The 24,952-nt window shown below is 34.3% G+C and overlaps 2 protein-coding genes across 5 annotated transcripts; one reads left to right on the top strand and one right to left on the bottom strand.

Annotated features, from left to right (window-relative positions):
- Positions 1-7,192: 7,192 nt before the first annotated feature.
- On the bottom strand, positions 7,193-10,829 carry LOC117910028 (rust resistance kinase Lr10-like). Of its 3 annotated transcripts, XM_034824083.1 has the most exons (7): positions 10,677-10,795; positions 10,101-10,483; positions 9,974-10,006; positions 9,840-9,872; positions 9,595-9,636; positions 9,049-9,078; positions 7,193-8,498 (listed from the first exon to the last, which is right to left on the bottom strand). In XM_034824083.1, the coding sequence occupies exons 1-7, from the start codon at positions 10,733-10,735 to the stop codon at positions 7,375-7,377; spliced, it is 1,704 nt and encodes a 567-aa protein (XP_034679974.1). In that variant the 5' UTR covers positions 10,736-10,795; the 3' UTR covers positions 7,193-7,374. The 3 variants fall into 3 exon arrangements, with proteins under 3 accessions (XP_034679974.1, XP_034679972.1, XP_034679973.1); XM_034824081.1 differs by having other exon boundaries at positions 10,101-10,829; XM_034824082.1 differs by lacking the exon at positions 9,974-10,006 and having other exon boundaries at positions 10,101-10,829.
- Positions 10,830-11,549: 720 nt separating this feature from the next.
- LOC117910029 (rust resistance kinase Lr10-like) lies at positions 11,550-14,974 on the top strand. Of its 2 annotated transcripts, XM_034824084.1 has the most exons (3): positions 11,550-12,308; positions 13,655-13,681; positions 13,793-14,974. In XM_034824084.1, exons 1-3 carry the CDS (start codon positions 11,711-11,713, stop codon positions 14,899-14,901), a joined length of 1,734 nt encoding a protein of 577 aa, XP_034679975.1. In that variant the 5' UTR covers positions 11,550-11,710; the 3' UTR covers positions 14,902-14,974. The 2 variants fall into 2 exon arrangements, with proteins under 2 accessions (XP_034679975.1, XP_034679976.1); XM_034824085.1 differs by lacking the exon at positions 13,655-13,681.
- The last annotated feature ends 9,978 nt before the right edge of the window (positions 14,975-24,952 follow it).

Genomic DNA, 24,952 nt, shown 5'->3' with positions numbered 1-24,952 from the left:
ACACACACACACACACACACACACACACACACACATATATATATATATATATATATATATATATATATATATTATTTCTACAAGAATATGGGTGACATCGTTTTCAAAAGAATTATTAAGAAAGACCCTACGGGAAGGTGTCAATATAGAAACATTAAACATTGTAGGGTAGTTGATGTATCTCACAAGGATTGAAAGGAGGGTGGAAAAGCTTGATTGATGCTTTCTTATTTTCCATGGAAAAATAAGCTTTGAAATTTCCTCACAAAATTTATAAGGAAAGAACAATGTCCAAAATGTGCCAATCAAACAGACTAAATACTATGGAGATAACCAATATAAATACACACACATATATATTTTTTTCCATAAGAAGATGAGTGTCATCGTTTTCAAAAGAATTATTAAGAAAGACCTTGTAAGAAGGTGTCAATATGGAAACATTAAAAATTGTGGGATAGTTGATGCATCTTACAAGGATTGAAACGATGTCTTAATTGATGGTTAGATGATTTCTTATTTTTTGTGGAAAAATTGGCTTTCAAATTTCCCCATAAAATTTGAGGGAGGAATAATGTCCAAAATATGCCAATCAAATAGACTAAATAGTGTGAAGTTAACCAATATACATACACACACACATATATATTGTTTTCCATAAGAAGATGAGTGTCATCATTTTCAAAAGACTTGTATATATTATTTTCCATAAGAAAAATGGGTGTCATCATTTTCAAAAGAATTATTAAGAAGGACTTTGTAGGATGGTGTCAATATGGAAACATTAAACATTGTGGGATAGTTGATGCATCTTACAAGGATTGAAATGAGGGTGGAAAAGTTTGACTGATAGATAAATGATTTCTTTTTTTTCATGGAAAAATTGGCTTTGAAATTTCCCCATAAATTTATGAGGGAAGAATAATGTCTAAAAGAATAATGTCCAAAATATGCCAATCAAATAGACTAAACACTGTGGAGTTAACCAATATATATACACACACATATATATTATTTTCCATAAGAAGATGAGTGTCATCATTTTCGAAAGACTTATATATACATACATATATATATATATATATATATCCACAAGAAAATGGGTATCATTGTTTTCCATGAAAAATAAGAAATCATTTAACTATTAGTCAAGCTTTTCCACTCTCCTTTCAATCCTTGTAAGATGCATCAACTATTCCACAATGTTTAATGTTTCCATATTGACACCTTCCTACAGGGTCCTTAATAATTCTTTTGAAACGATGATACCCATTTTCTTGAGGAAACCAATATATATATATATATATATATATATATATATATCAATATGGAAACATTAAACATTGTGGGATAGTTGATGCATCTTACAAGGATTGAAAGGAGGGTGGAAAAGCTTGACTAATAGTTAAATGATTTCTTATTTTTCGTGGGAAAACTGGCTTTGAAATTTCCCCATAAATTTATAAGGGAGGAATAATGTCCAAAATATGCCAATCAAATAGACTAAGCACTGTGGAGTTAACCAATACACACACACACACACACACACACACATATATATTGTTTTCCACAAGAAGATGAGTGTCATCATTTTCAAAAGACTTATTGAGAAAGACCCTACGGGAAAGTGTCAATATAGAAACATTAAACATTGTAGGGTAGTTGATGTATATTACAAGGATTGAAAGGACGATAGAAAAGCTTGATTGATGGTTAGATGGTTTCTTATTTTCCATGGAAAAATTGGCTTTGAAATTTTGTCAAAAAATTTATGAGTGAGGAATAATGTCCAAAATGTGCCAATCAAATAGACTAAAGATTGTGGAGATAACCAATATATATATATATATATATATATATATATATATATATATATATATATATCCACATATATATTGTTTTCCACAAGAAGATGGGTGTCATCGTTTTCAAAAGAATTATTAAGAAGGACCATATAGGAAAGTGTCAACATGGAAACATTAAACATTGTGGGATAGTTGATGCATTTTACAAGGATTGAAAGAATGGTGGAAAAGCTTGATTGATGGTTAGATGACTTCTTATTTTTCATGAAAAAACTAGCATTGAAATTTTCCCATAAAATTTATGAGGGAGGAATAATGTCCAAAATATGCCAATCAAATAGACTAAACATCGTGGGAGTTAACCAATATATACACATATAAATTGGTTCCCACAAGAAGATGAGTGTCATCGTTTTCAAAAGAATTATTGAGAAGGACCCTATGCGAAGGTTTCAATATAAAACATTACACATTGTGAGGTAGTTGATGTATCTTACAAGGATTGAAATGATGGTGGAAAAGCTTGATTGATGGTTAGATGGTTTCTTATTTTCCATGGAAAACATGGCTTTGAAATTTCCTCACAAAATTTATGAGGAAGGGATAATGTCCAAAATGTGCCAATTAGATAGACTAAAGATTGTGGAGATAACTAATGCATATATTACACATATATATAATGTTTTCCACAAGAAGATGGGTGTCATCATTTTCAATAGAATTATTAAGAAGGACCTTGTAGGAAGGTGTCAATATGGAAACATTAAACATTGTGGGATAGTTGATGCATCTTACAAGGATTGAAAGGATGGTGGAAAAGTTTGACTAATGGTTAGATGATTTCTTATTTTTCTTGGAAAAACTGGCTTTCAAATTTCCCCATAAAATTTATGAGGAAAGAATAATGTCCAAAATATGCTCATCAAATAGACAAAACATTGTGGAGTTAACCAATATATATATATATATACACACACACACATATATATTGTTTTCCATAAGAAGATGAGTGTCATCATTTTCAAAAGAATTATTGAGAAGGACCTTGTAGGAAGGTGACAATATGGAAACATTAAACATTGTGGGATAGTTGATGCATCTTACAATGATTGAAAGGAGGGTGGAAAAGCTTGTTTGATGGTTAGATGATTTCTTATTTTTCATTGAAAACCTGGCTTTGAAATTTTCCCATAAAATTTATGAGGGAGGAATAATGTCCAAAATATGCCAATCAAATAGACTAAACATTGTGGAGTTAACCAATATATTTATACACACTTACATATATATTGTTTTCCACAAGAAGATGAGTGCCATCATTTTCAAAAGAATTATTGAGAAGAACCCTATGGGAAGGTGTCAATATAGAAACATTAAATATTGTAGGGTAGTTAATGTATTTTACAAGGATTGAAAGGAGGGTGGAAAAGCTTGATTGATGGTTAGATGGTTTCTTATTTTCCATGGAAAATTTGGCTTTGAAATTTCCTCATAGGATGTATGTGGGAGGAATAATGTCCAAAATGTGCCAATCAAACAGACTAAAGATTGTGGATATATATTATTTTCCCTAAGAAGATGGGTGTCATTGTTTTCAAAAGAATTATTAAGAAGGACCCTATAGGAAGTTGTCAATATGGAAACATTAAACATTGTGGGATAGTTGATGCATCTTATAAGGATTGAAATGAGGGTGGAAAAGCTTGATTGATGGTTAGATGATTTTTTTTTGTTTTATGGAAGAATTGGCTTTGAAATTTCCCTATAAAATTTATGAGGGAGGAATAATGTCTAAATGTGCCAATCAAATAGACTAAACATTGTGGTGTTAACCAATATTTACACACATATATATTGTTTTCCACAAGAAGATGAGTGTCATCATTTTCAAATGAATTATTAAGAAGGACCCTATGGAAAGGTGTCAATATAAAAACATTAAACATTGTGGGGTAGTTGATGTTATGATTTTTTGTTTTGGATGGAAGAACTGGCTTTGAAATTTCCCTATAAAATTTATGAGGGAGGAATAATGTCCAAATGTGCCAATCACATAGACTAAACACTTATATATATATAAGAAGATGAGTGTCATCATTTTCAAAGGAATTATTGAGGACCCTATGGGAAGGTTTCAATATAGAAACATTAAAAATTGTGGGGTAGTTGATGTTTCTTACAAGGATTGAAAGGAGGATAGAAAAGCCTGACTGGTGGTTAGATGGTTCTGGCTTTGAAATTTCCCCACAAAATTTGTGAAAATGATATTGTCTAGGAGGGTTTCATTTAGAAACATTAAACATTGTAGGATACCAACAAACTCTTAACTAAATTCATATAGAGCTTGACTAATTCTATAATTATTCTTTTTTTCCGCGATTCAAAACTATTAATGGGAAGGCCATAAAAAATATCAAACATATAGAAGACAATTTGAAAGTACAATTAAGGAACAAACAAATTTACTAATTTATTTTATTATTTTCTTCAATTGTACTATGCATAGAAGAATAAATACATGAGAAAATATACATAGAACACTAATTCTACTATTTTTCTACTTTTATTTCTTTCAAGGTATCAAAGCCATTTGGCTCATACCCTTTAAAATTTCTTAACAACATATTTAAGTTTTTTTTCTTTCACTCTCTCCTTTTCAATTAATAGTGTTTCTCATCTCATTTTTATTGAGTTGAATATCAAGGATAAGGTTTCCCAGAAACATTCATGTATCCAAATACATACCTTGATACAGTATAATATGATGCTTTATGTGAGCGTCATCATATGTCTTTCCTACGGCTTAAAAAGTTGTCATTGTTTCCTTATTCCTTGTGGTGGTTTCTACAAGTTCTTCGTAGTGATGACTTACTAGTTGTTGTTATTGAATTAAAGCATACCCATCTAAGCCCATCTAAGACTCTAAGGGAGAAGAAATAACAAAACCATAATTTATAATCTTAAATATAAGTAGGATTATAATACATTCTTCGTTATCTTAAGAGCACAATATTTGAGACTTATTTCTTCCTAAAGATATCCTGTAGTTGTAGGTCTAATTAGGATGAACTTTATTCTTTCTAAAGAGGCTTAAAGTGCATTTGGTAGTGATTATAGGAAGCACTTTTAGTTTTTTTAAAACTTGAAAATTTTTATTTTTCAAGTGTTAGAATGACTAAAAACATTTCCTAGAATCATTGCCAAACAAGCTCTTAAAATGCGTTTGACAGTATTTTTACTCAAAGTGTTTTTAGTGAAAGTGTTTTATCTAGAAGTGATTTTATGAGAATCATTATCACCCGTTTCATTAAAAAACACTACAAATAATTTTTCAGATTTTTTAAATTATTTCATAAATTTTGTCAAACACTTATTATTATTATTTTTTTCAAAAACACTTTTCGTTCTAAAAGCACTTGCTAAAATTATTACCAAACTGACTTTTAATGTTGTTTCATAGCACATGCTGTGGCTAAATTATATTGGATATATTGGAATGCTATAGAACGATCTATGTATATATTCTTATCCTCTTCTATTTGTACCCAATCTCAAATGCAGCACATTAATAATATTGATTCCCATTTATTGGAGAAGAGGTTCTATATGCTGACATTTATGCCAAATGCATATCAGCTGTTGATCAAGTCACCTATATTTTTATGAATGCCTTATTTCTATCTGTTTACTTGAGAAGGCTCTTCAGGAAGTAGTAGCAGACATAATACATGATCCTAAGTCAAGGGGGTTAAATTAAAAATCCCAAATGCCTTAATTTCTATCCATTTACTTGAGGAGACTCTTAAGGAAGAATTACCAGACTGAATACATGATCCTAATTAAGTTAAGGGGCCGGGTTATATTAAACAATCCCAATGACATAACATCTGACTTATCAATTCTACGAATGGATCAACAAGTCTATAGAGACTTAATTTATGAATTCCTTTTATTACTTTCTTCCCTTGTGTGGATCTTCTCACTTGTATTTTACATAGAAATTAAGAATCCTTGTATACTCTATCATGGTTGGTTATAAAAAAATGGAAGTATATATATGTGTGAATAGAAAATCACCAGTAATCGTTAGTTTTTCTTTTATGCACCTGTAAGAGATAATAATAAACTTAGGTGGTGTTCTTGGACTGAAGCCTAGGACTTTGTGTTCCTTCCCATGGTTCCCACAGGGCTTCTTTTTTTGGGTCTTTGATGTTTCCATATCAAGATACGAATAGATAAAATGAAATTATGTCAAAATTTCCGTTTCCATATCAGGGTGCAAAGGAATATGGCATGGGCTAATATCCTCTATCGTAATTTCTCCTTGAAAAATGATATAGGATATTGTGTAGAACGTACCTTTTTTTGGCTTCTTTATGCACTCAATTTCAGATTACATGCCATTACTCATCTTCAGCCTGCATTTCCTACCTTCCGCTTCACAATTTCCACACACAGGTTTTGACCAATTCATGGAAAATCTAGATTCCCCATATTCTATATTTAATAGGAGTGAAGCTTTGGAAGTCTAGAAGGCAAAATATATTCATAAATAAATTAAAATAGACATTGCTCATAGATACATACTGGAATACAATGTATGGTATTATCGTCATAATTCATGTAGTATTATGGTCCTATCACATCTAGCACATTTCACATTTCTAAAGATAAAAGAAATAGAGTCCTCTAAATATAAGGACCAACTTTATTTTAGTGTCAAGAAAATTGACTCGATGGTTTTATTTGAAAAGTCATATTCAATCAATAAAGCATCAAATTGACCACATGTACAATGGTCCACAAAAATTATTGAAGGAGTGTGATGGCTGTAGGAGACCATTTTAAAATTTTGAATATTTATTTACTCCTACAATTTTATGCTCATAATGAATTATAGTAATAGACATATACCAAGGAAAGGTTTGAGCTCTCAAATTGTTCCTTCTTTGTTAATTCTTTCTCTATTAAAATGCAACTTTTGATTTGAGAGCCTGATTTAAAGTGCGAAGGGTAAGATCAAAGTCCTAATTAAATTTCAACAAGGAGTAGAAATCTATGAATGGGGAAATCAAAGTGTCCACTAATTTGAAGAACCATATATGGAATGGTGCAATCCAATGTCCAAGAATGTAATTGTAACCTTTAGAGGGCCTAAGGACACTTCTCTAACAAAAACTATATGGAATTACTTACAAAAGAAATGTTGTAATTGACACTATTGTTCCTTGAAAGCCCAGATTACTACTAGCAACAAGTTATAACAAAATAACTTACTTGAACATCTACAACCCTAATAATTATTTTTTAGAATACTTGAAAAAAAAATAGAGCTTCAAAGGAAATGGAGGATTTTCTTTGATAATTTTACGGGCAAGCAAGAACACTATTCAAACATCTAAAATGATATTTTATTACTTGTACATAACCTTTCTTACAAGGAACCAAACTATTGTTTGAAGTAGAAACTTTATTTTATTACATACATTGATCTCATAGAAACCTTACACATAAGACACAATCACACATTATTATTGGATTACAAAATAAGCAACTAGATGGAGTAGGACTACCTTCCATTTAAGCTGATTGTACCCATGGAATTGGATGATGAAATTGGTACCTCTACCATGGATTGCTCATGATTCTCGATAGACCATAGAGTTGGCTTAGGAGGCATTTTCAATAGTTCAATCTCTCCTTCAAGCATCTCCAATGTTTTGCTCATTGAAGGACGATCCACAGGCTTCATTTGTACACACCATAGCGCAACTATCACCATTTTCCTTACATACTTTTTTTCATCCTCAGTGGCATCTCCCATTTCCATGTCCTCTCCTTGATCATATCTATCATAAATCCATGATGGGAAATATATTTGACTTGAATGCTCTGCAAATGCATTCACATTCTTCCTTTTTCCCACCATTTCCAATAACAACATTCCAAAACTATAAACATCAGCCTTAAATGATACACCTCCAATGTTTTTGTAGAACAATTCAGGAGCAATGTAGCCCAAGGTTCCTCTAGCAGCAGTGACTGATACAATACTTTCATCTGTTGAGTATAATTTTGCAAGACCGAAATCTGAAACTTTTGGTGTGAAGTCTTCATCGAGAAGAATGTTGTGTGGCTTGATATCAAAATGAAGAATTTGCATATCACACCCTTGATGTAAGTATTCGATCCCACGTCCTACTCCAAGTGCAATCTTGTATAATCTTTCCCAACTCAAAGGAATGTTGTTGCTTTGATCAAGAAAAACAAACTTATCAAGAGATCCATTGGGCATGTAGTCATATATAAGGGCCCATTTTGATCTCTGTATGCAAAATCCAACAAGTCTCACCACATTAACATGATGAATTCTTCCAATTGTAGCAACTTCATTGATAAAATCTTGTCCATTAGCCTTTGACATAACCAACATTTTTACAGCTACAATGCGGCCACTTCGGAGTTTTCCTTTGTACACAGAGCCAAAACCTCCTTGACCCAATTTATGCTTAAAATTATAAGTCATCTTCTTTATGTCTGAATATGTGTATTTGATTGGTCGAAGATTTTGGTAGTTATGTAGGAATTCTTCAATATCATCATCTAATGATAAGTGTCTCCGTCGAAACTTGTAAATTAAATAGGCAAAGAGGCACAAAATACCAATCACAGCTCGTCCGATGATGATCATGACTACATATAAATCACATGTTAAAGATATGAAAAACGTCAGAGGAAGATTTATAATCATCTAACCACATTCAATCATCAAATGCAACAAATAAAATTAGTTTTGAAAAGGTCATTTCACCTATATCTTAGGTTTTGGATTTCCACTCAAACATAGTCATGTGACTCTTTTTCTTTTGGGTGACAGCATGATATACATAAAGGATGGAATAATCAATTGAGAAAATTTGTTTTGTTGTACAAAATTAAGGAATAAATTAGATGCCAAATTCCAACTCTGTTCTTCAATTTCCTTGTACTCTAACAAATCTAGGAATAATTTGAAATCAAATACATCACAAATTTTTTTAAAAATAATAATAATTTTATTTGAAAGAAAATTTCTAAATTTCACAAATTGGAATTTCAATTTATGATTCATTTTGTACAACCAAATGCATTGCCAAACTTGATTGTCGGCTTTTATCTTGAATGAAAGGATTCCAAAAGTGCCAGGCAAAAAGAGGTATAAGACTTGTGCAATTATATACTTATTGAGATCTGGAAGCCTTACCCATGAGTTGAAATATCAAGACTGCCCCAGCTGCAAATATGAGAGGAACAAAAATTATTAAGTTCAAGAAAAGAAAGATTCATACATATGATAGGTTTAAAATGAGCAAGAAACAAATACAAGAGAAATATTATTACTGTTATTGGTTTTGATTAAAAATTAGGAAGAGATGGATAGGATAGAAGAGAAAGGGTAATATTAATAATAATAATCATCATCATAGTTATTATTAGTTAAGTGGACGAAAAATCCAATCATTTATTATACTATTGATTAATTTAAATATATTTCTTTATTCAGCTATGACCTCAGTCTCAAATGTCTTATAATATTTTTAAATTTTTAGAAATTTATTATATATATTTAAATTAAAATAAATTTAAGCACATACCACATACTGACTATTGTGGGATTGAATGTGTAATTTAGAATAACAGTTCTTTATTTTATTCATTTATCGTGAACTCCAAAATAAATTATCATTTCATTTTATCATCAAATTAATAATTTTTTATTATTATTATAAAGAACTTCTCAAAGCCTTACCGAGTAAAGTTGTTTTGCCTCCATACGAAAGATATCCGAAGTCTGCAGGTTGAAATTCAGTAAATATGGTCAATGGTAAAAGTAGAAGAAGCTTTTGCATTTTGCTCTATGTGACTGCCAACTAGACAATGATATTAAGCAGCCCACAGGTACCATGTTGAAATTAATGGAATGAAAATAAAAAATAAAAAATAAAAAAAAATCTCTTTCTTTCTTCTACAACAAATGGAACTAATAAGCCTTACATTGGATAAAGTAGTCCACACCTAATATAGCTCCTGTTAACAGAAAAACAACATAAATTGAATTTAACATGAGAAAGATAATAGAAGTAAAAATGAACATGAAAGATAATAAAAGTAAACTCCCAAAGTCTCACTGATTATAATTAGCAGATAGGAAAAGAACCCAGCTGCAAGATCAAACCAATTAAGCAAATATTATTAGTTATAAAATGTTGAAGCAAAATAAATACATGAATGGATAAAAATAAACATTGCTCATACGTTTATAGCACTGTACGGTATAATTGCTATAATTCCGCTTGCAGTCTAGCCCTTTCACCTCGCATTCGCTTTTGCAGCGGAAGCTCAAAAATGAAAGATCAAGCCCCAGAAGCAGCACTTCTTGCAAATCTGACATTGAAAGATTGCCGGGCTTCAAGAATCGAGTAGCAATAGTCCTGAGGATGGTGCATGAATACTGAATCTCTCCCACCTCCATGTATAAATCTCCGACTAGTGCATAAACATATGCTTGTGAGGAAGATGAAGTCACATTGCTTCTGTTGCAAGGAGTGATAAGAATATAGTTGTCATCACTTATTGGCTGCTCGCAGTTCATCAAAACCGTTGTATTGGTCACTCCCAGTATATCATATGACTCAAACCTGTAATATGACAAGGAATAGAGAGGAGTTGAGAAACAGTTGCCCTTTTTCAGCCCAGGATCCACTATCCGAATGGTATAGTGATCGTAGTTGATATCAGCAACATAGAATTTCCCAGGGTCGAGGTTAACCATAGTACGATTGTTTTCGCAAAGCAATTCATACTCAGAATCACCACACCAGGACGGATCACCTTTCAATCGGAAAGGGTAGCTGATGTTTTGAATATCCCCACAGGAAGAGGGCCGGCATGTCTGGTTTCCATTAGCAGCACAAATTGCAAGCAAGAAAGTGTGGAAGAGCGCAAACACCACAAGTTTTGCTTCTCTAAACATCATAACATTTGAGAGAGATACGGAGCTGGAATTCTTTTGTTTTATGTTTAATTTAAGAGAGAGAGATCAAATTATCCCCCAACAGGCTTGCGGTCCCAATTTTCCTGCAACTTGAAAAGAGTGTGAAATGAGCCTTATTGACCGTTCTGGTCAACTACTTTGATTTTTCTATGTATAGTGGATAACTTCACATTGAAGAAACGCATACCCACTCTTTGTTAAAGATCAGGTTCAATCATTAGAGGCTTCTGAATTAGCATAATGAAAATGAAAATTAAGGATCACCATATTTGATATTAGCCCTAATTGCTAGAATGATTTTTATATAGTTTTTTATTATTTGTATTTTAAGTATTATTTCTTCTAATCAAATTTTGATTTTTTGAAAAACATACGAAATAAATTAAACAAGACGGTCCACTTAGATTGAAATTATAATAAATCAAGTATTATTAAATTTTAGAGTAGGTAACGTGAATGTTTATACGTTTTTATGTTCGTGTTGAACATCATGACATAAGCTGGAATTCTTTCGTTTTTAATTTGAATTTCTCAAACAGGCTAAACCAAGTTGCGATCCCCATTTGACGACTTTGATTTTTATGCACGCGGATAACTTCACATCCTGGTGAGTGAAAATCTATTAGTAAAAGTGACTGAATAAAATGTACAACCGCAGTAATCCTCCTTCCTACAATTCTTCTCTATAAATTTTCAGGCTAATCTCCTCTCGATATTTGTATCTCCCTTTCCACTTTCTTTCCTATCCCAGAGACTTCTGTCCTTGGCAAAAATCACAAATTCCTTCCATAAAAATGGATCGATATCTCTGTTTGTTTTTGTTCTTGTTTCTGACCTTGTTTGTGGAGATGAGAGGGGCCGAGATGAGTGCATGACATCGAACGGTTGTGGCGACCAGGGTCCACTCATCCAGTTCCCTTTCCGTCTAAAAGACCAGCCACACCACAGTGGATATCCGGGATTTGAGTTATCTTGCACTGAGAATAATCAGACCATGCTAGACCTGCCAGTTTCGGTAAAGCTCTTGGTGAAGAAAATAGTTTACAAATCCCGGGAAATCATTGTCCAGGACCCGGATAATTGCCTTGCGAGACAGCTTCGAAACCTCAATTTAGCTGCCTCCCCCTTCCACTTCAAATTTGAATGGGACTTCACCTTGTTCAATTGTTCCTCAGACAAAACAGAATCATATGGTTTTGATCAGTCCATCCCTTGTCTTTCTATCCCTGGTAACCCAGTTTATGCTGTTTATTCCTCCAGCTCTGTCCAAGATATGGATCTATCCTCTTGCCGCAGGCTTTACAACGCTTCAGCTCCAGGTAATCGAGATTATGGGGATATGATATTCAATGGAAGTGAATTTTCTTTGAAGTGGTTGAAATCAATATGTCGAAGCTGCCCAGAAGGAGGAAAAATATGCAGACTGAAGAAGAGTAATAGCAGGGAACCAGAAACTGAATGTATTAAAGGTAAAGAGACTCTGCATCTTAATTCCCCATTCATCTTCTTTTCATCTTTCATGCTCACCTCATATCCTCTACTATGATTTAATATACAAATGCTCCATTTTGGAATAAAAAAAACCATTGTAAAGGATATGAGCTGATAAATTCTGCTGATTGAATTTGCATTTTATTGGGATTTTGAAAATCTTAAAAAAAAAAAAAAAAAAGGAGAATAATTTGATTACAAGGGATAAAATAATATCTAAATCTGAAAAAATAATTTAAAATAATTAGTGAAAATAATTTTTTACATTTTAAAACTCCTATTAGATGAATTTTTGGTTAAAGTGATATATTGTTTTTCTTGCATTTCACCTCAAAACATTGAGCTAAACTAACGGATTCAAACTAAGGCCCTTTTCTTTTCTTTCTTCAATTTTTTAGCGGTCAATAAAATTAAGGGAAATAATTAAACAAAGAGTTAAATGTTTATTTTGGATTTAATTTTTTGAAAAATTAAAGAAATAAAAGAAAAATGTTGAAGTCCTTTTATAATGCATTCTTTCCTACCTACTTACAATTAATATTTTTCTTTATTTTCTTCTTATTTTTCCAAGGATGTGAACCTAAAAATACAAAGTAATACAATTGATATTCAAGTATTCCTTTTGGATAACGAAATATTTAATAACAAAAAATTACTAAGATTATTGAATATTGTTGATTTTCTTAATTTTTTTTTTCATATCCAAATGGACCATATTAACCCTTAATTTTCCAAGTAATTCATCTTTATTTCAACTCTCAATAATTACAATTGTGTAAAAAACTCCATAAACATCATTTTTCTAATTTTAATGGTTATCCACATAGATGAATTTTCCCTTATACCTAACATGAGAAGTTCGATGTTAATGGTCAATCGAATCGCCAAGTGTCATCATACCTACCAATTGGATCACTGTATATAATGGTATAGAATAAGGATAGAGATTTCTGCACATTCCTTTTACATGGAGTTTTATTTTTATTTTTATTTTTATTTTTGTCATAAAATTGGATGAATTTGTGTTTAGGGAGTCATGAAGACAATACGGTATTATGAAACATAAAACTATGATACATAATAGGGATTAGAAGGGTATGTTTTAATTTCCACTACAAGTTAGGATAGAGTTAGTAGCAAAATTGGTACTGCCTCAAAAATGAACCATAGAATACAAGAAAGGGACCCAAAAAGATAAGGTTGAAGCCTAGAATAAAATTAATTAGATTAAAATCATATCACATGAGCATGTAATTTAGCATGTTTTTATTAATTCCAAGAGCATAACAAGCTAATTACTTTTTTTTTTCTTAATTTTTTATAGGTGTATCGAAGAAAATAATTGTGACAGGTAATATTCTATTTATACATATTTTATTATAGAGATAAAGATTCTTTATTTGGTTATTTTACCTATTTATTTAAATAAAAAGTTTAAGTTTTCTTCTTTTTATTTATGCAGGTGCAATATTTGGTTTCTTTCTTCTCATGTTAGTAATTGTTGTGCCTTATCGTGTCTATAGCTCAAATAAAGTAGAAAGAGATAATAAAGTAAAGGTTAAAAAGTTTCTAGAAGACTATGAAGCCCTCAAGCCCTCAAGATACTCCTATGCTGATATTAAAAGGATTACGAGTCAATTCAAAGATAAATTAGGGGAAGGAGGATATGGAACCGTGTACAAAGGAAAGCTTTCAGATGAAGTTTTTGTTGCAGTAAAAATCCTTAACAATTCTCAAGGAAATGGGGAAGAGTTCATTAATGAAGTAGCAACAATGGGTACAATCCACCATGTTAATATAGTTCGTTTAGTTGGATTTTGTGCTGATAGATTTAATCGAGCTTTAATTTATGAGTACTTACCAAATGAGTCATTGGAGAAGTTCATATTTTCAAAAGTTGTCAAGAACTATTCACTTAGTTGGAAGAAACTTCAAGAAATTGCTATAGGTATAGCAAAAGGAATTGAGTATCTTCATCAAGGTTGTGATCAAAGAATCCTTCATTTTGATATCAAACCTCATAATATTTTACTTGACCACAACTTTAATGCAAAGATTTCTGACTTTGGTTTAGCCAAATTGTGCTCCAAGGAACAAAGTGCAGTCTCTATGACAATTGTAAGGGGAACAATAGGCTATATCGCTCCAGAAGTGTTATCTAGGAATTTTGGGAATGTGTCTTATAAGTCAGATGTTTATAGTTTTGGAATGTTGTTACTTGAAATGGTTGGAGGAAGGAAGAACATTGATGTTAGTGTGGAAAGTACTAGCCAAGTATATTTCCCAAAATGGATTTATAATCATTTGGATATAGGGGAAGAATTGCATATTCGAATTGAAGAAGAAGGAGATGTTGAGATTGCAAAGAAATTAGCAATTGTGGGACTTTCATGTATTCAGTGGTGTCCAGTGGATCGTCCTTCCATGAAAATTGTGGTTCAAATGTTGGAAGGAGAAGGAGACAAGTTAACCATGCCTCCTAACTCTTTTGCTTCAACAGTTCCAACAAACTTGAGCAAGCCAGGTAGAGTTTTTCAACAAGAGTTGGCAATAATTTCAGAACTAGAGTAAAAATAATTGTCTATATGTTCAACTTATTATGAATGTATAGTTTAATAAAAATTCATATTGTAGTTGTTCATCATCATAGCATCTTTATTTATATTTCTGTTAATTGAACAAATAATTGTATAAAATGATTATACCAGTGGCTCAATTGATGTTAGATTCCAGAAGTTCTTATTCCCATATAATGTATTTCTTGTGTATTAAATTTTAATGAATATGTCCAAGAATATTCTCGCAACCCAATTTATAGTTTAGCTACACACAACTCTATAGATCACCTTTCAATCAAGTAAGAGTAACTAATGTCCATCACATTCAAGATAGAAAGTATTGCACGAAATAGTAATAGAATTAGATCTAGGAAACTTGAAAATAAGAGTCCCATCCGTTACACCCATATAGGATTTCTTTTGTTTCTTTTTTGTTTTTTTTTTTTTTCTTTTTTGCCTTTACCACTTTTTTATTGGACTGAAAAGTAAGCCTAATTAGTTATGTAATGACTAAATTATACTGAATGGTGATGGCTTGTTGGAGAACTTTGCATCGAATAAAATGGAGATCAATTTCGATGTATTTACTCCTTGCATGAAACACTAGATTTGCTGCTAGCAAAGTAGCACTTTGGTTATGACACCATATCAATGGTGAAGATAGGGCAGGTATCCTAACAATAAAGGAGTTAGAGAGTCAGGTGAAGGCTTGATCTTGAACTTTATTGATACAAATTACCAATGGACCATATGTACTAGACCACGAAAAATAATAGCTTGTGGGAGAAATGAACCATATGATATGTGACCATGTAGTAATCATTGAGAAAGGAAAAAAACATGGACTCAATAGATTATGTAATAATAATAATAATAATAATAATAATAATAATAATAATAATAATAGACTCAAACTCTCTCAATATATGGTATTGTGGACCCTGCATTTCGGCTCATGCGCTTCCACTCGATGGCGAGCTCGATTTTTAATTTGAAAAATGATTTATTTGTTAGAAAATGACTTGGAGTCGTCACTTATTTTTGTTTTATTTTTAAAGGGTAAACAAAATAAGAAAGAAAACCCTAAGTGTGACTCCTTAATTATTTTGGAAAATGTGGTATGTGAAAAAGCAGATCGGGTTCGGGGGTCAAGTTACTTATCGGGAAGGTACGGTAAAGACCGTAGAACCCCTCTAAGTCCCTAAAGTCGGGTCTCTACTAATAAAATGCAGAAATCATGGCAATTGGTAAGAAAAACGATGGATACCCGGAACAAACATGCACATGCAAGAATCAAAAAGCTCAATAAAGAATGGCCAGAGTGAGAACGGGGGTGTACCTTGGCAACGAGCCACCATGCTGTGGACCCCGCATTTCGGCTCATGCGTTTTCCACTCGATGGCGAGCTTGATTTTATATTTGAAAAATTGATTTGTTAATTAAAAATGACTTGGAGTCGCCACTTATTTTTGTTTTATTTTAAAAGGGTAAACAAAATAAGAAAGAAAACCCTAAGTGCGACTCCTTATTTTGGAAAAGGTGATCTACGAAAAACCGGATCGGGTTCGGGGGTCAGGTTACTTATTGGGAAGGTACGGTAACGACCGTAGCACCCCTCTAAGTCCCTAAAGTCGGGTTTCTACTAATAAAATGAAGCTGACATGGCAATCAATGAGAAAATCAATGAATACTCGAAGCGATCATGCACATATGAGACGGAACATGTATAGTGAAGCATCAGAATGAGAGTGTATGCGTACCTGGGCCACGAGCCACAATACGCTATCAAGAAATGAGATTAGTACACAATTAACGAATACAAATTATAGCTCATGCATATCGGAGTGCAAAATGAAGATCAAGCAAAAAATATTAAGCACAACAGTTGACAATTAATAGGGATCAATCATAGGGCCCCCCACCAAAGCCCAATTTATTATTCACGAACTAGTTTCACAATTTTCGTGTTTTAGAATTATGAAAAATTCACTATTGCTTATATAAAATCAAGAAGAAACAGAGGATTATTTAGGAACCGAGATGGAATTAAAACTATTCGAGTGAAAATTGGATTCTTGGAGCTTATTGGAAAATTGGAGATTTTGGGAATTAAATTTAAAAGATTAGAGCTTCGATAATTAAAATGAAATTTGCCAAAAGAAAATGAAAAATGAACTTTAGGGAATTAAACTGCAGGGATATAGATTTTGAAAGTTGAATTTGTAATAATAATAATAATAAGATTTTGAAAGTTTGAATTAATGATAATAATAATAATAATATTAATAACAATAAGATTTCGAAAGTTTGAATTAATAATAATAATAATAATAAGATTTTGGAAGTTTGAATTAATAATAATAATAATAATAATAAGAAAGTGTGAATTAATAATGATAATAATAATAAGATTTTGAGAGTTTGAATTAATAATAATAATAATAATAATAATGAGAAAGTGTGAATTAATAATGATAATAATAATAAGATTTTGAGAGTTTGAATTAATAATAATAATAATAGGATTTTGAAAGTTTGAATTAATAATAATAATAATAATAATAAGATTTTGGAAGTTTGAATTAATAATAATAATAATAATAAGAAAGTGTGGATTAATAATGATAATAATAATAAGATTTTGAGAGTTTGAATTAATAATAATAATAATAGGATTTTGAAAGTTTGAATTAATAATAATAATAATAATAATAATAATAAGGTTTTGAAAGTGTGAATTAATAAGATTTTTGAAAGTGGAATTAATGATAATAATAATAATAATGTTTTGAGAGTTTGAATTAATAATAATGTTAATAATAATAATGATAATAATAATAAGATTTCAAAAGTTTGAATTAATAATAATACTAATAATAAGATTTTGAAAGTGTGAATCAATAATAATGATAATAATAATAATAAGATTTTAAAAGTTGAATTAATGATAAAAATAATAATAAGATTTTGAAAGTTGAATTAACACTAATAATAGTAACAAGATTTTGAAAGTTTGAATTAATAATAATAATAATAATATTTTGGAAGCGGAATTAATAATAATATTAATAATAAGATTTTAAAAGTTGAATTAATAATAAAAATAATAATAAGATTTTGAAAGTTGAATTAACACTAATGATAGTAACAAGATTTTGAAAGTTTGAATTAATAATAATAATAATAATAATAAGATTTTGGAAGTTTGAATTAATAATAATAATAATAATAATAATAATAATAACAATAATAGGCCTTGGACTTTCAAAAATGGGCCTTGGACTTCAAAGGGGCCTTGGACTTCAAAAAACGGGCCTGGAAGTGCAAATTGGGATTGGGCCTGGAGGTGCAAATTGGGATTGGGCCTGGAGGTGGTTGGCATGGAGAGCATGAAGCCCTCCATCAACATGCTTGGGCTGGGCTGCTTCTCAAGCCCAAAATCTGCCACCAATGGGCAAACCCCAAAGCTCCATCTTCAGCATAGGCTTGGGCCTGGGCTCCAACTTAAGCCCAAGCCCAAAGCTATCATGGGCAACACCAAGCCCGTCATCAACACAAGCTCCTTCACGGCCCAAGGCATCCCTCTCCAGCTGGGCAACTCCTCCAGGCGAAGCCTCCACCAGCAGCGGCGTAGAAGAGAGGGGCAGGGACGACGGCGCCGGGACGAAGAGAGGAAAGTCGCGGCAGCGGTCTGGCGGCATCCAGAAGGTGCCGCCGTCATGGTGGCTAATGCGCGCCCGCCTGGCTGGTGCGAGTGATGGCGGCTGAGGGGTGAGCAAACGTCTCACCGACGCGGCGCACGCAGCAAGAAGACGTGGGGAGGGGCGGCATGCGTGGCTCCCATGCAGGTAGGCGAGCGACTTTGGGGTTCCTATGGGGGTGAGCTAGGCGCGGGCATGGCGGGCAGCCGGGGGTGCAAAGTGGTCATTGACATGGATTTCTCGTGCATGAGGGTAAGTAGAAGCTTAGGGCTCTTAAGAGGAGGCTTGGACATGGTGGTGTTTGCAAAGAAATGGCAATATGCATGGGGATGGACGGGATAGGTGAGTGATGAGATGGGCGAACATGAAGGTTAGAAAAGATGGGTATGGGCAATTGATACACGGGTGTGAAGGTCTAGAGAGAAATGGGTGCCAACAATCAGTGGGTTAGAAAGACTTGCATGAGAAAAGGAGTCTCAATGGCTCCAAACCAAACCGCTAAAAATGGCGATGAAATCAGCAGCAACAAGGCATACAAGAAAGGTCCAGAAATCAACAACATACAACATATAATCCATATTTTCCCAACCCAAATCGACGAGCAATGTGGATCAAACCAAATAAGAAAGAAATGAGAAATATATCAATCAAAATAAACAAGGAATTTACCTCAAACTCACCTGCAACCACTCTCTTTCTCCGTTATCTCCTTGTAATCAGACTGCCACCACCAGAAACCTCCAGCAACTGCCTCTCCTCTTTCTCCTCCTGACCTCTCTCTCTCTATCCCCCTGTTCTTGTGTCTTTCTCGCCAAGCCACTACCTGCTCCCTGCCCCCCCTGTCCCATCTGGCCACCCCATGCAGCTTAATTCTCGGGGTGGTTAGAAGAATAAAATAATAATCAAAAAAATAAAAACCAAAAACCTTCATAGTATGAGGGGTCTACACATGCGCTATCAAGAAATGAGGTTAGTGTACAATAAATGAACATAAAACATGACTCACATGCCACTAAACCATATACGAAATCATCAATGGCACACATGACACTTCACTCAACTTTATTTTTAGAGGAATCATCACCCATGTTGGGCCCCCACCAAAGCCCATTTATTTTTGTATGAATTAATTCCAAAAATTCCATTATTTGGAATTATGAGATTAAATTCATGTTTATTTTAAAACATTTTTAAAAATTAAAGAAGATGTGAAAGTGGCTTGCCAGAAAGAAAATGACAACCAAATTTTATTGAAAAGCGGGTTTTTGGAACCTAAGAAAAATATTAAGGGTGAAAAAAAAATTTGGAGATTTGAAATTAATTAAAAACCAGAATTGAAGAATTTATTCACAAAATGGGTTTTAGGAAAATTATTTTCAAAATAAAAAATGATGAAATGAGATATGGCACGTGGTATAAAGGTGGCCATGTTAAAGGTATCCATGCAACTGGACACACAAATGTGTGGGCCTAGGGATGTCACTGGAGTTGCTCTGTTGGCGCGCCATTCTTAGGCAATTGTGTCATAATACCAACCAGGGTATTGAGGATCAAAAATCATATGTTCTGGGTACTTGTCATTCCCTTGTGCAACCTGATCCCGATTAGAAATGCTCTCTGTTAATCCACTCTCAGTTGCAGTTCCCACAACCTCATTTTCCTTCTGCTGACCCTGAGCTTGAATAGTAGGCTGAACAGATGAAGTATATGACTCCAGTGAGCACCATTCTTAGGCAATTGTGTCATAATACCAACCTGGGTATTGAGGATAAAAAAACCACATGTTCTGGGTTCTTGTCATTCTCTTGTGAGAGATTGTTCCAATTAGAAACGTTCTCAGTGATCCCAATCTCAATTACAGTTCGCAGAACAGACTGAGAAGTTTGTTGTAAATAAGAGACCTCTGATTTCCCATCCAAAGCAACACAATCAATAACTGAATTAGTCTCAGTGCCTTGTTGAACATTGGTTGTCACACCATAACCATCCACTTGATATCATTGTCCAGAACTCGAGTCATACCTCCACCCTGGATAGGTGTTTTCCTAATACTGACTATAATTCAGATCTCGCCCACCAGTGTTTTGTTCCATTATCCCTTCATGGGATTGACCATCTTGATGTTGTACATAGTTAACCGAATTTTCAGCATTATAAGCTCTATGTCCTTCATGACCAGATGCAATCCTTGCTTCATTATTCAAATTCTCCCCGCTCCTTCTCTAACACCACTTCTGGTTCTGCAATATGACGCCTTCATTCAGGTGCTTTCATGTCATTCAATGATTTGGTGCCTGATTCAGTTTTGCAAGTAACCATTCCTCCAAAACCATAAATCCGTGGGTAATCCTCATGAAGAAAATGACTGCAACTAGCAACTCTGCTTGCAACAGCATGGCTTGAAAGACCAGATTTCATAAGTTTTCCAAAAGACAAAACCTATGCAGCATCGTATCTCACATTGAGTAGTGGCCATGATTATTTGGTTTAACTATCTGGAATACAAAAAGCACGCTAAGTGACATTTATCAAACAAAAGATCCTTTCCGACCACCCAACGTGTTGAGAAAAGTATCCAGGATGTTATAAAGCCTCTCAATTGCAAGCCAAACTTGCCAATATATTCGACCTTGGGCAACGGAAATTTTCAAATCCACGAAGCTTGCATTCAACCACGTGGTAGTGTCGGAAAGAGAATGGGGATTCAGTCCAGCATTATCGGTATCTGGATACCTAGAAAACATCAGGACAGAGGCCTGCTTTCCTCATTATCTGCATGATTCTCTTCATCTGCTCTGCATTTCCTAGCATGTCATACAAATGGCCTTGGCTAGTGGGTGTTTAGATACGTGGGAGATAAAACCAAGCGGGTTTTATGAAGGTTTGATGGAATGGTTTGGCTCGATGGGTAGTGAGAGGAGTGTCTCGGTGGGTATCTATGAAAAATGGGTATGAATATGGATAGGAAGATGCAGGCATGAAACGGGTATGAGCGAGAATGGAAGAGAGTTCAAGTGGAGGAAGTGGTGAGGAAAAATGGTGTGGTGGTGGAGCGAGTGTGCATGAGGGGTGGAAAGATTGGTGGAATATATAGGTATGGAAGTGGGTGTATTCATGCATGGAAAGTGGAAAGGTGATGAGATGGGCGAGTATGAAGGTTAGAAAGGATGGGTATGGGCTGTTGACAAATGGGTGTGAAGGATGGTAAGAGAGAAGGGGAATTATTGATGATGGGTGGTATGGTGGAATGTGAGGTGATTAGTGGGGTACGCCAATAATAGGGTGTGAAGAAAGATGAACCGTTTGGAAGGATTTGAGATGACAGATATGTGGGATAGAGGAGTAAGGAAAGTGGTGAGCATGGACGGTGATGGGCAGTGGATTTGGGATGATGAGAATATCAAGGAAACTGATAATTTCAAACAAGTGCCAACTCAAGTCTAGTCGTCACCATGAACATTACTAGATTTTGTGTCTTCCTATCTTTGTAAATATTGCTTTTAATTGTGATTGTAAATTTACTTTTCCGTTACATATTTTTGAATGCCTAAAATTAGGCCTCTTGGGTTGTGTAAAGATATAGAACATGAATAGAAAAAAAATACAGTGAATTCTCTTTTATGGTATCAGAGCAGAGCCAAACCTCTAACAAGTATCTTTCCTTTTTTGCTTCCTAAGACATGGCTGCTATCTCTGCATCTACCACTGATTCACCTATCATCACCATCAATGCTTCCACTACCATCAACGAAAAACTCACCCCCTCTACCTTCCCACAGTGGAGGGCTCAATTTGAAGCCTTGCTCATTGGCTATGATCTCATCGACTTTGTCACAGGTGTAAAAAAATGCCCTGCCTTGATGCAACAAATTCCGCTATCTCCAAAGCCGCGAACTCCCACTGGGTTCGCCAAGATAAACTTATCCTCCACGCCATCCTTGCTTCCACCTCCACCACTATTACCCCTCTTCTTGCTGCCTACAAAACATCCCATGAGGCTTGGACAGCACTTAACAGTTTATATGCAGGAAAATCACGGATGCTTGCGATGCAGCTCAAGGAAGATTTGACCTTGAGCACTCGTGGAACTCGCACTGTCACTGAGTTCCTTCACGGAATCAAAGTGATTGCCGATGAACTCGCAATCATTAATCATTCGGTTTCGGATGATGATTTAACCCTCTACATTCTCAATGGATTGGGTCTTGAATTTAGAGAAATTGCGGCACCCATTTGTGCTCGTGAGACCTCTTTGAAATTTAAGGAAATTCATGATCTTCTTATAGGTCATGAGAGTTACCTCCGACGGTTGGAAAATCAATCGGCAGCAATATTTGTTCCCACCGTTCATTACTTTCATCAGCAAGGAGGTGCTTCTGGACAACATAAACCGAGCCTTATGTCTTCCTTCAACAAGACTCGCAACAACAATTGGCATCACAAAAATGGGCCTCTAATTCAGGCCGCAAGAAATTTAAACTGAAATGCCAATGGTGTGATCAAATGGGACATACAGACAAAAATTGCCCAAAAATGTCTTCTCCTGACTTCACTGCAAATTGTGCAGCATCCTCCCAAGGAAAAAATCACAAGTGGCTAGTTGACTTGGCGACATCTCACAATATGATAACCGACCTCTCTAATCTATCGATTAATTCTGAATATGATGGTACTAATGAGGTGGTAATTGGTGATGGATTAGGTCTGCCTGTGTCTCATATTGGTTCATTATCTCTTGCATCGTCTAATCGTGTCTTTCATTTACATGATACCCTTTGTGTTCCCACAATTCAAAAAAATCTTATTTCTGTTCACCACTTTACCAAGCATAATAATGTTTACCTTGAATTTTTTCCTACTTATTTTTTGGTGAAGGATCGGATCACGGGGGCGATACTACTTAAAGGCGAATGTGAAGATGGAGTGTACCCATTTCCGGAGCATCTACCACCAAACTCCAAAAATGTCGTTGCCTACGTTCATGAATGTACTACACCCGATGGATGGCACAAACGACTTGGTCATCCATCGTAAAAAATGGTCAACCATTTAATTCATGTTTTTCTTTACCCACCAATAAAAATGGCCATTTATCTCTTTGTACTTCATGTTCTCAAATAAAGCTCATCGCCAAACTTTTAATACTCATGGTCTTACTAGCACTGCTCCCATGGAATTGATTTACACGGATGTTTGGGGTCCATCTCATGATATTGGTATTGATGGTTCAAAATATTATGTTATTTTTGTTTACCACTATACCAAGTACATTTGGCTCTATCCCATGACTCATAAATCAAATGTTCAAACAATTTTTCCCTAATTCTGAAATCTTGTGGAAAATAAGTTTAACACAAAAATAAAAAGTCTCTACTCCGATAATGGTGGGGAATATATTAGCCTCAAATCCTATCTTTCCGTTCATGGGATTTGTCATTACACAACCGCTCCACACACTCCACAACAAAATGGTATGTCTGAAAAACGACATCGCCATCTAGTCGAGACTGGTCTGACCTTACTCACGGATGCTCACATGCCTCTCTCATTTTGGCCATATGCGTTTCAAACTGCTGTCTATCTTATAAATCGAATGCCCACCTCGACTTTGAACAATCAATCTCCGTTTGAAAAATTGTTCAAACAAGTGCCAAATTATCTCAAGCTCAAACAGTTTGGTTGCCTATGTTATCCATTAACTAGGCCTTATAATAAACACAAACTTGAGCCCAAGGCCCAACCATGCACATTCATGGGTTATAGCCTCTCCCAAAACACATATCTATGTTTTGAGCCCACTACTCGAAAGCTTTTCACTTCTCGGCATGCCATATTTCACGAAAGGACTTTCCCTTTTTCAAACCCTAAAAATCCCGGCTCTTCTTCATCTGCTACCGAAGACCCATCTGTCACGATCTCATTGCCGCAACTCCTCTTGGTTCCACGTGGCACTACTGAATCTCCGAACATGGGTATTGAAGTCTCGCCATCGCTTGAGAATGGGTCATCCCCTGCATCGGCTCCTCTCCAAGTAAGTACTCTCTCTTCTTCTTCCTTGATTTCAAGCCCACTCCCTTCAGTAGAAGTGCATGACCCTGTTGTCTCTAATAATGAAGTGCGCACCCACCGAATGACTACCCGATCCATGAATGATATCTATAAGCCAAAAAAATTGTTTTTTGTCACTAAACACCTTTTTTCCATCCTCCTTGGAATGCACTAGTGTTACTAAAGCACTCACCGATTCCCGATGGCGTGACACTATGTCTTTTAAATTGATTGCGTTAATGCGTCACAATACATGGCAACTCGTACCACCTCCGAATGATTGTAATATTGTTGGCTGTAAGTGGGTGTTTCGGA

Source organism: Vitis riparia, unplaced genomic scaffold (assembly GCF_004353265.1).
Source record: "Vitis riparia cultivar Riparia Gloire de Montpellier isolate 1030 unplaced genomic scaffold, EGFV_Vit.rip_1.0 scaffold541_pilon_pilon, whole genome shotgun sequence".
Taxonomy (NCBI): Eukaryota; Viridiplantae; Streptophyta; class Magnoliopsida; order Vitales; family Vitaceae; genus Vitis; species Vitis riparia.
Note: the sequence above shows the minus strand (reverse complement) of the source record. Positions and strands in the feature narration are given on the sequence as shown.

Coding starts and splice junctions, on each gene's coding strand:
- LOC117910028 (XM_034824081.1), bottom strand. CDS start 10,821: ATGATGTTTAGAGAAGCAAAACTTGTGGTGTTTGCGCTCTTCCACACT. Junction 9,873..9,973: donor CTATCTGCTAATTATAATCA/GTGAGACTTTGG, acceptor TTCTGTTAACAG/GAGCTATATTAGGTGTGGAC. Junction 9,079..9,594: donor AGGCAAAACAACTTTACTCG/GTAAGGCTTTGA, acceptor TCATATTTGCAG/CTGGGGCAGTCTTGATATTT.
- LOC117910029 (XM_034824084.1), top strand. CDS start 11,711: ATGACATCGAACGGTTGTGGCGACCAGGGTCCACTCATCCAGTTCCCT. Junction 12,309..13,654: donor AGAAACTGAATGTATTAAAG/GTAAAGAGACTC, acceptor AATTTTTTATAG/GTGTATCGAAGAAAATAATT. Junction 13,682..13,792: donor GAAGAAAATAATTGTGACAG/GTAATATTCTAT, acceptor TTATTTATGCAG/GTGCAATATTTGGTTTCTTT.